This window comes from Sceloporus occidentalis, unplaced genomic scaffold (assembly GCF_023333645.1).
Source record: "Sceloporus occidentalis isolate IW3139 unplaced genomic scaffold, rSceOcc1.0.p SCAF_12, whole genome shotgun sequence".
Classification (NCBI taxonomy): Eukaryota; Metazoa; Chordata; class Lepidosauria; order Squamata; family Phrynosomatidae; genus Sceloporus; species Sceloporus occidentalis.
In genome coordinates, this window is record NW_028316992.1 from 62792 (window position 1) to 74094 (window position 11303).

At 37.5% G+C, this 11303-nt stretch overlaps 1 protein-coding gene across 4 annotated transcripts in view; it reads right to left on the bottom strand.

Moving 5' to 3' along the window:
* Positions 1–11303, bottom strand: part of LOC149305188 (rho-associated protein kinase 2) — a 104059-nt gene that overhangs the window by 12095 nt on the left and 80661 nt on the right. For 3 of the 4 annotated variants that reach the window (XM_089477895.1, XM_089477896.1, XM_089477897.1), the window contains exons 24-31: positions 10794–10887; positions 10615–10709; positions 8623–8802; positions 7769–7937; positions 7299–7475; positions 4220–4290; positions 2811–2899; positions 704–782 (exon numbers count right to left, since the gene is read on the bottom strand). In XM_089477895.1, coding sequence (XP_089334021.1) covers positions 704–782; positions 2811–2899; positions 4220–4290; positions 7299–7475; positions 7769–7937; positions 8623–8802; positions 10615–10709; positions 10794–10887 — 954 coding nt within the window. The remainder of the gene's footprint in view (positions 1–703; positions 783–2810; positions 2900–4219; positions 4291–7298; positions 7476–7768; positions 7938–8622; positions 8803–10614; positions 10710–10793; positions 10888–11303) is intronic. The other variant, XM_089477898.1, reaches the window with a different exon arrangement.

Genomic DNA, 11303 nt, shown 5'->3' on the forward strand with positions numbered 1-11303 from the left:
GTTTCAAGCCACCTCTTCATTCCCGTCTGTTCTGCCCCATGAAAGGCTGATTCAAACTGCTTAGTAATATAAAGAATACTTGCAACTCCCAGTAAACTTATTTGATGTACACAGATTGATGTAAATCTTGAATGCTTTATGCAAAGTCTTTGGGAACAGGGAGGTTAAAGAACAGGGAAATATGTCTTCCACTACATAATGGACATGTAAAGGCCTAGAAAAGAACTGGAAAAATGCAGTGAAAACATTTTCCCTTACCTACTCATTTTTTTCTCTCTAATGACTTTTATTTTTAAATTCAAATGGAAAAAATGGTGCAGAGAGGAAGAAAAAACTTTCTCCTACCACTGTAGATCCATATTTATCATCAAAATGTGCTCTTTGTAGCTAAGTTGCTCTCTGAAGCAGGTTGGGGGAGGAGAGACATGGGGAGAAGATGATACTTCAATACTATGAGCAGCTACTTGCTCATGGAACACTGTATTTCTGTTGAAATAAACTTTATGGCACTGGGGATAGGCTTGCTCTATAAATTTCATAAACATGCTGAAGGCCATAACTTTACATGCTAAAGTATAAATAATGCATATTGTGTTGCTAAAGCAGTAAATCAAGTTTATTTTTCATTAAGAAGTAATCATTAAAGATGATGGAATACTCCATCTTCCTCTCCCACCCAGCCTAATTTTTTTGCTAACAATACCTGGAAAATCCTGGGAATATCCTTGGAATCTGCTCTGTATACATCTGTTTGCGTGACAGGTCGAACATGGAATACTTTGCTATAATAGCGTGAATGCAGAAAAATAATAAAAATGTAAGATGTGAATATTAAAGAATATAATTCTAAATTACTAGTGTTTATGGAAACATTATCATTTACTTATGTACCACTAACCTATTGTTTTAAACTTTACTAAAGAAGATTCTACAATGAGTGTATTTTTGAAACTGACAAATATTACTTCAATAATATTTGCATCACTCATTTTCTATGTATTCTTTAGACAAACAGCAAGTAATTCAACACAAATAACAAGAAATGGCTATAAAATGAATGCTATTATCTTGATTGGACCCAACAATGAGTAAAGAATCAATATTAAAAATAGATCAGCCTCACCAACCTGATAGTATCCAGATGTTTTTGGGTAATACCTCCCATAATTACTAGCCAACTGCTATGATGGCGGAGGATGCTGGAAGTTGCAGGTGAAAGCATCTGAAGAGACATCTGTTACCTTTCCTCCCTTGGGTTGCTTATCTCCAGAGACAGGTAAAGGTGTCTCAAGTAAAGGATTTTATTTAACCATCTCTTTTTCAATTACTATCCTTTTTTCAATGAACATGGCTCAAGGATGCAGTAACCTCCATACAAATTTCTAACAGCTACATGGATCATCAATGCTTCTGGCAATTATGGGCTAAATTTAACTGGCAGTCACAGCTAGAGTAGATCCACTGAATCAGTGGGAATTTGTTTAACTCAAATCTCATGTAATTTTCAGAGAATTAAATGTGTCTACTTGGTTGGCACTAGCAACCAGGTTTAGACCCAATATGTCTGCCTTGTGTTATTTACATGTGTTGCTCACAGAATGCTCAGAAACACTAACTATTTGGCACATCCCCCACTCAAGTGTTTCTAATTTGGAATGAAAACCATACATAATTCACCACAGACACACTCACCAGCTTTTGCATCACACTAGTAACAACTAATTTTGGGGAGCTTTTTTTAAAATATAGTTTAAGGGGAGTGTTAATATAAAACTTAATCCCACTCAAAACCAATGACTGGAAAACAAAGAGAAAAGGGAGGGGCTGGAGGATGTGATCCTGCACCCAACTTTCTTATGTCTACTATGGCTTAAGGAACTTGGGTAAACAAGCCCTACCATATTAATACAGTAGAGTCTCGATTGTAAGACATAAACGGGGCCGACTAATTGTCAGATACCCGAAAATGTCAGATAATCCGGAGGCTCATTTTGTCCCCAACGACAGCACGCATGCACCCATGCTGCCATTGGGGACAAAAGTCCCTCCCCTCCCCTCCTCCCTCCCTCCTTCTTCCCTCCCTCCTGCTTCCTCTGCGGCGGTGGATCTTCCCTTTTCCCCAAAGGGCTCTTTGAAGCCCTTTGAGGGAAAGGAAAGGGAGGCAGGGATGAAGAGGACTCGGCGGCAGCGGAGGAGAGGCCTGGCCCAAGCAGGGAAGATAAGAAGAGAATGAGGGAGGGAAGGGGTGAAGGAAGGAAAACGGAGGTAGGGAGGAGGGGAGATGGCGAGGGGAGGGGAGGGACTGTTGTCCCCAATCCGATGTCCCATGCTTCTTTGTGAGTGCGCCTCGCAGGTGGTGCGCTCACAAAGAAGCATGGGACATCGGATAATCCAGAACATCGGATAACCGAAGGTCAGTTAACCAAGACTCTACTGTATATACTCTATAATAAATTATAATTTGCCAGTTTCCATACATCATTAATTGATATAATTTAAATAATGTATTTTCTCTTAATTCAAAATATTTTTTCCCAAAGTCTCTGAGAATTTTAATGTAAAATTCATTGTTGTTGTTGTTGTTGTTATGTGCCTCCAACTTATGGCAACCTTAACACAAACCTATCACAGAGTTTTCTGGGGCTAAGAATGTGTAACGTGCCCAAGATCACCAGTGGGTTTCCAATTGGGCCCTGGTCTCCAGAGTTGCAGTCCACTGCTCAAAACACCACGCTAGCTAAGTGTATTACACTAATATATTATCTAAAGCAAATTAATAAAATGAATAAAGTTTTCTAGTAAACACATACTCAATGTCTAAGACCATGTAAGGATTTGATTGTTCTTTATCTTGCTCACTATGGTAGAATAGGACCTTCTTGCTGCTAACAACCACATACTGTTGAGAAAAAGAAACAAATATGGGTCACAATTTTTCATTTTGAATTCTACAAACTCTCTCTCTTCCAAGGCAATATTTTTACAATGTAAAGATATATCATAAAACCTGGATCTACATAAATTATTATTTGAACCTATCTGAGTACTAGTTAAATTTTTTCTTACAATGGCATATATTGATTCACAATTTATGTTACAACTGACAAAACAAGTAAGTGATGTTAACAACATAAGGAGTAAACAAAAAGCACACATTATCAAAGAGTTATGAAGTGGGAAGTGTCAAAATATGGACTATTTTAAAAAAAAAAAAACCTACATGGTGGGGAACCTTACGCACCTGCAAATGTGCTCTTTCTGCGATTTTTGGCTTTCGGTTGGGTATCTTGAAGTTGAATATTCAAAATGTGAAAATTTAACTACTCTCTTGCAAAATACATAACCTTTATATGACCTTTGCCTGTATCTACAAACAAATATCTCCCCTTGCACAATGGTTCCCTATCTTTTCTATCTCAAGTTCCACCAATGTCATTTTTAAAAACTGGAATCCCACCATGATAGAAACAAATGGTCCACTTTTTCCAGGAAGAGCATTTCTATATTTACTGGCCTTGTGATATTATATTTATCATTTATAGTAAGGTTTAAAGACATAAAAAAAATTGCTGCAGTATTGTTGTGAGTAAACACACACACACAAATAACCCAAAATAGTAATTCCACTGGTAGTGGAAAACTGTAATATATTTTAACAATAAATTCTAGTGCTATGGTAACTGTAAAACACAAAGAACAAAAAAATTGTAACAGTACTGTATTGTTGAGATGTTTATTGCTCTGACTACTGTTTCACCTTTTTTAAAATTATATTGTCAGTGTATATAAGCTATGTTTAGGTATCTGTATTTAACAGTATTGTTGTTTAATTGTGAATTTTTTTAAAACAAAACCTTTGGAATGTACATTTTAATCAACTTCTATTTTTAATTTTGTAAACTGCCTTGGGTTCCTCGGTGGGAGAATCATACCGGTAGGTTATAAATGGAATAAATAAACAATAAACAATAAATAACGCAAGTTGACTGGGTCCCATTTGTGGTAAATGCACCATTGCTTGAGAAGTACTATTCTCAGTTCTTCTGAATTAAGAATTCTCAAGAGCTCATGTATATTAAATGTAACATGTAGCCAGCCTCAATCCTGAAAAGCAGCAACAAATCACAAGCAGTAATTAATGCTCTGGGCTTGTTTCAGCATAAAATGACAGAAGGTTCTGCATACCAAAGTAACATCTTTAAAACATTACATTTCTTACCTTTCTCACCCATCCAAATTTCTTTGTGTTGTTTCTGGCAGGCAACGATAGCCAACCCTCTAATCTTGACTCTGGAGAGTATTAAAACGAACAAATGTTTAAAGAAATGTTATTATTTAGGCATTTTATTTTCATGAAAGCATGCCAAGCTGAGAAAAATGTTTTTTCTAAAAGGCATGCTCATCTGAAATTCTTCTACAAGTTAATACTGCATCATATACAGCTGAAATTACATAGGCAAAACAAACAACGTTCTAGTTATAAGACAAGACCACTACACATTCCTATTAGTAAAGATTTTGTGTCTGATAGCAGATACATATATAAAGCTTTTATTATTGCTATGATTCATTCCATTTTATTTTGCAAAAAACATCAGTTGCATACACATCAAAGTTCTCCTGCTGCTATACTTTTAGATTAATGAACACATACTTGTAGTAATGAAATCTAATTACTGCACAGCTGCAATAATACAGTTAGCCCTTCACGTTTGCAGCTTTGACTTTTGCAGATTAGTATGTTCTCTTTAGTAATCTCTAAGTCCTCCAATGTGACTCTGCCAGAGGTTGACCGTAGAGTCACACTGAAAGACCTAGAGATTCCTACAGAAAGCACTTCTCTAGGCATTTATAGGTCTTCCAGTATGATTCTATGATCAACTTCTGTCAGATGTTGATCATAGACTTTCGCTGGGAGGACCTAGAGATTCCCTTTAAGTATGGAGCTAGGACTGAGTATCTTGGTTTTTAGCAGAGCTTTTCTAGAATTCACTGCCACTATTTCATCAACATTTGCAGCAAATTTACAATTGGCTGTTTTAATAAAGATGAATAAGGAGTATTAACTGAGGTCTATTAATGGCTTTCTTATTTTACTTCTTCAGTTCCATAAAAAAAGTGGTGCAACTTTTGGGGATCGCTTAAGGTGATTTTTCTTTAAAACTGTGTGTGTCCCCTGCTTTTAAAATTAAAATACGCTGGGTTTTGAAAAAAATGTGGGTAACTGCTGCCCCAAATTCCGCAATACAGGGCCATCTCCTGGCCATGACCTAGCCATGCCTTGGTCCATCATAAATTAGAAATACAGGCCATATTTTGCTGAGCTTTGTTTTTGTTTTGATAACACTTTTTGTTAGCAGTTTCACAAATAAAAATCACATTTATATTCTAAGGTAGCGTTGCTAATGCTGACTGAAACCCAGGACAAATATGTATGCATGCACAGATACTCCACAATTAAGAGAACCCTGCAGTTTCTTAATTGTTGGTTTTCCAACTAGCTCTCCATCAATTCAACAAATGATGGGCTTTAAATTTTCGGAGGTGGGCATATAGGGAAAGCATATGCTACATTTTGCAAATACTCCGGTTATAGTTCATTAATTAAGGAATGATATCATGACAGATACAGAATCATGTATGGCAAAGCTGAAGGGGAGTCTCCATTGAGAAAAGCCATCCCAGTCACTTTACTTTGCCGCAGAACAATTTCAGTCCAAGCTTTTCACCAAAAACATTGGTTAGTTAATTATTCTAAGCATTCCAAAAATTCTACTCCAGTTCCACAAACATGAATACTATTTAGGTCTGCCTTCCCAGTTTTATTTTTGTAGGCATTCCCCTCTCATCCTATAGAAGCAAAAGGTCTGTTTAAAAGAGGGATGGAAAACCTGTGCCCCTTCAAATGTTGGTGTACATTATTTGCTATTACAGTCAGCTCTTGATATCCACTGATAATTTATCCATAGATTCAACTATACATGGTTTGAAACTATTCAAAAGAATATAAATTTCAAAAAACAAAACTTGATTTTGCCATTTTATATGAGGAATACCATTTTACTATGCCATTGTATTTAATGGGACATGAGCATCCACTGATTTTGGTATCCACGGGGGTTCGTGGAACCAAACCCCAGTGGATACTATGGGGCCACTGTTTCTCTGCTCACTGGCCATGCTGCCTGGAGCTCTTGAGAGTTGGAGTCCACCTTCTAGATAGCCACAGGCGCCTGACCAGTGTCTAAAGTAAATTCTCCACAGTCTCTAATGATCTGTTTCACAGACCATTCAAATATTTTCTATGTTGGGTGATTCTCTTCTAACAAACCACACAATTAAAATGTACACTGATAAGAGAAACAATGTCTAGACAATAGCAAATACAGTGCGCCCAGGCCATATGCGAGCACACTATATGCGGGCGGCTTTCAGCTTCCACAAAAGCCGCACAACAGTAGAAGGAAAGGTGCCTGTGCCCGTGGCGCCACATGTACGTGCCCTATTGTTTCTAATGGGGCGCAAGCATATGCCGATTTCCCCTTACGCAGGGACATCAAATTCACTGTATGATGAGGAGAGCTGCCAATGAAAATGTGTAATGAGCTTACAGATTTGCATAGCTAGATGAAATTATAACAACTGGAAACTCAAGAAAGTGAGTTCTGAAGTGGAGCCAGCCTGTTAATTTTGCAATACCTTTAATTTGCTGCCTGCACAGCCATTTTGAATGTACAACTTCTAATTTCTCTGCTAATTTCCTACAGAAGAGTCCCAGGCCATGCTCAGTATAGTTAAGATTAAGTGGATTCATTGACTGGCTTTTAACTGACTACATTTAAACAGTTTTGACAGTCATCAGCATCTCAGTGTAGGCTTTTAAAATCTGATGACACTGATGAAACAGTGGTTTAATGCACAATTTTGCAAACAATAGTCCTAATTCCAAAGCATACTGCTCAAACTCCTCCCCTAATTAAAACTTTCTGCCACTGAATAATCAGGAAATATTTCAGATGATTAAGTCAATTAAAGGTTAGTGTCTTAAGTTTGCTATCAATGGCTCTGGATGGGTAAATTAATGGCTGATTAGGGGGAAAGTGTGTGGCATGTGTTTCCCTGTAATGGCATTCACAATGCCCAATACAAGGATTACTATCAGTTGCTGCTGCAGATAACAGCAGTTATCCTTTCCTCATGCAACACACTACTGCTTTCCATGTTAGTAATGCAAAATTAGAGGAATAACCTTCAAAAGCAAGAGCATTTCATCACTACACTGTTTTCATGAATGTCACCTGGATTGTCAGTTTCTGAAGGGACTTGTGCAGAAGACAACGGTTCTTCCTCTGAGTCAGAATCAGAGCTGAGAAACACTCGAGAACTAGAAGGCTTAGTAGCAATACTGACAGAAGTAGAAGAGCGTTCATAGGTAAAAGACATGGACTCCGAAGTATGGGACTGAGTGATACGAACTGAGTGCCCAGCACGAAGGGGGGAAATCCAGAAAGAATTAATGAAAAGTAGCTTTGAAAATTACTACACTAGTTTCTTTAGTTACAGAATAATAAAACATGTCTTAAGAGAAAACATGAGGAAATACTATAATTTTTCACATTTTAAAAGATAGGGTTTTTTTTGTTAAAAGGTGAAAATGTTGGCAAGAGAGGTTATATACTTCTCTGTAACGTCCAATGCTTCAAAGCAATCCATTTAAACATTTTTATTTCTTTACCAAAATAGAAGGCTAATAAAGGATTAATCTTACCAGGAAATCCATCATCAGCCTCTGCCTCCCCTGGGCCACAGCCTATACTAGTGCTGTCTAAACTAATGTGTACTGATTGAAGCTGAGAGCGAAGCTGCTCAATGTCACTATCTTTGCTGTCGAGAGCCATCTGCAGTTCAATTCTTATCTGGCTTTCTTCGGCTATTTGCTGTAAAAGGAAAGAGAGAAAACATACTCAGACCTTGCTTATTAACAGATGTTTACCACATTATAAAGCCTTCCTTGTCTGCAGGACTTTCCTAGCCTGGTTTTTTTAACTTCAACTACTAAAATGTAGGAGAGCCAGTATGACAGTGGTTGAGTGTAGAACTAGGATTCTGGAGATTGGGGTCTGACTTCCTGCTTGGTGACGCTGGGTGATTCACACTCTCAGCCCCAGAAAACTCCATGATAGATTCATCTTAGGTTTGTCATAAGTCATTAATGACTTGAAGGTGCACAACAACAACAAATACTAGAAAGAAGGGGGGATTATAAAGGAGCTTCTATTTCAGTACAGTTGGACTGCATTAATTCTAAAGAGAACAATGGGAGGATGGCAACTGAATCATTGTAGTGCAGCCTTTCCCCCTATTGGTTCATACAGATGGCTTGGGCCGAATCTAAATGCTGGCAGGGACTGATGCAAGTTGTAGTTCAAAATCTCAAGGGCATCTAATTGGGGAGAAACCATTGTAATGGCTTTAGGGATGGCAAGGTAGTTTCAAATATTCAAAGGACCACAGATTGTGGGAGAATCAGAAATAGTATGTGGGTGTCTTCACACACATCCAGCCTCACTAAGCTATGCAGCAGTTTGAAAGTCCCTTATATATTTAGATTTAGGTACTTACAGCTTGCATTTCATTGATCTCCCTCTGATATTTGATCATCATTTGAGTTAACTTTTCACGTTCGGATTTGAGTTCCATATGCAGTTTCCTATTCTCTTTTTCTTTTCTTCTGACATCAGTATCAGCCCCTCGTTGGATTGGATTCTTGCGATTCATTACTTCAGCCAGTTTGTTCACAGCCTGGTTGGTGGGGAAAGAATGCACAAAAAACAGCTGCTACATTAGAACTATAGAATCAGAAGTCATCATTTCAATCTACCTTTAAGGCATTTGCTTTCAAGGTTTTTCTCCTCAACTGATATTGAATTAATTTTGGTTTAAGTTTGGACATGGTCATTATCCAATGTTTCAAAAAAAGATTTACAAATGCATGTGAATGCAGAATGAATTTTATGCTCATGGTCCTTATCAGGAAAACAAAACTGAGTTCAGTTTATCCAATAATGTTTTTGAACAGAGAAAGGAAAAAAAGCAAACAACAAAAACAGAGAACATAACAAATCATTAACGGCTAGTTTATTTATAAAAGGGTCCCATACTTAGGTATATTTTTTATAGAATTTTGTGTGATAATAGGTATACTATATATACTCATGTATAAGCCTAGAAATGGGCCAATATAAGTACTGTACTTTAACTTTTATTTAAAAAAAGGAACCATCATCTGGTGAAAGGCAAGAATATAATCTGTCCTGGAAGCACTGACTGACCCCCATCTACTCTCTCATCCCATCCAGCCTTTAGTGTGAGCACAGTTATGCCTGCTGGGATTTTGTAAATTCTTTGGCATTATTTTCCTTTGCTGCATGCATTACATTCTTTGTTACATGTCCTTACGTTTTACCCTCGACTTATCTGTGGGTGGTATCAAAATCCATAATTTTGGTCCCCAAACCTCCCCTTGATATATATGTGAGGTTAAGCATATGTGGTAGGTTTTTAAATTTCATTAGCCAAAATTGCAGTGTATCCAAAACCCATTGGTTTGCTAAAGCAGGAATCATTTATATATTTTTATCAAGAGCTATGTGGCCCTTAGTGTAGTTTGTTGTTTCTTTTGTACAAATGGCAAAAGAGACATCTATATTGCAGAATTAATGCAGTCTGACACAGCTTTAACTACTATGGCTCAATGCTTTGGAATTCTGGGATTAGCAGTTTTGTTAGATATTTTGCCTTCTCTGTAAGAGAGTTCTAGTGCCACAACAAATTACAAATCTTCGAATTCCATAGGCTGGAGATATAGCAATTAAAGCAGTGTCTAACTGCATTAATTCTGCAGTGTAGTAGAAGCAGCATGTTTCCTATGTAACAAAGGTAATGTTTATCTTATCACTTTAAAAAGTTACAATGATGAGGATGCTTTATAGATCACAATTCATGCCCCATGGTTCTGTGATGAAGTATAAAGTATACTTCAAAAGCAGTTCTACTGAAGTATAAAATATTTCCAGGACTTTTAAAAATAGTAATTCAGTTTCTCTAAATCTTTTCTAAAAATGAACCAGCTCATCCTGTGAACAGATGGTACAGCAGAGCACACCATTCATTGACCCTGGGCCCTTGAAGGCAAGGTTGAAGGGAGCCTTTGCCTGAAGAGGTGGAGGTCTGACCTTAACTCAGAGGATGTGACAGCTGCCTCCCAGCCTAAGACACGAAAGGCAGTTTATAAGCAAGGTCCCCTACAGGAAGAAGGTCTCTGACTCTGCAGTTAAGGCCTGACTTAAAAATCTCAGTTGTGGAAAAGAAAGCCTGCTGGAAACAGCATCTTAACCTGGCTGTAGTCTCTTCTTTGATTCCTTGGCCCCTGCTTCTTTTTTGTACTTGGCCTTGGACTGCCTTGTATTCCATGTCTTCAGACTGCCCTTACCTGGAATGCCTACTCTCTTCCATAGTGCTCTGACTACTTGGACCCACCAAGCAGGGGAATATCTAATACTGTAGTGATAACCAATCTTTTTATTTTTGTCACATTTCTCATATGTAATTTACCTGGGTCTTCATGGTTCTTTCATAAGCCAACTGTTTCTCATACTGAGTCTTAAGCTGATCTATATCATTTTCCTCCTCATTAATACGAACAATTCCTGTAAAGACAGATAATGCTAGTTAAGTGACTCCTAAAATCTATCACTGAGCAAATAAAACCCTTTAAAAAAAGGAACACTCACTCTCCTGGACTTCTTTAAGTTTATTATTGAGCTCTTCTTTTTCATTTGCCAGATTTGCCACATCACTAGTTAGTGTCCTATTTGCTTCTTCCAACTAGGATACAGAAATTAAAGGGTGAATGTGTTATTCACAGACATTAAAAACTAGTCAACTAACTCTTCAAGTAAGAGCTGACACTGCTGCAGGGAAAGGGTGGGGTGTGTGTGCTGCTACTAAAAGAAGATATGGAAAACGTTGTGTGGAAAGCAAATAGAAATGAGGGTGTGATGTGTAAGAACAGAATTGTGAGAAAGATGTAAGAAAGGGATCTCAATACTAAATAAAAATGTTTCTGGGGTAAAATGTTTCAGAAAAAAAGTCAGCTCTAGTTAAGGAGCTGGATTTCAGAGTATGACCGGGTGACAAAACAGAAATATAACAGGCTGAATTCAGACCAGAATCCAATTTACAACAGAAGCCAAATACTGCATAAGCCAATCAAAAGAGGAAATAGAATTTCTTAAGGAATG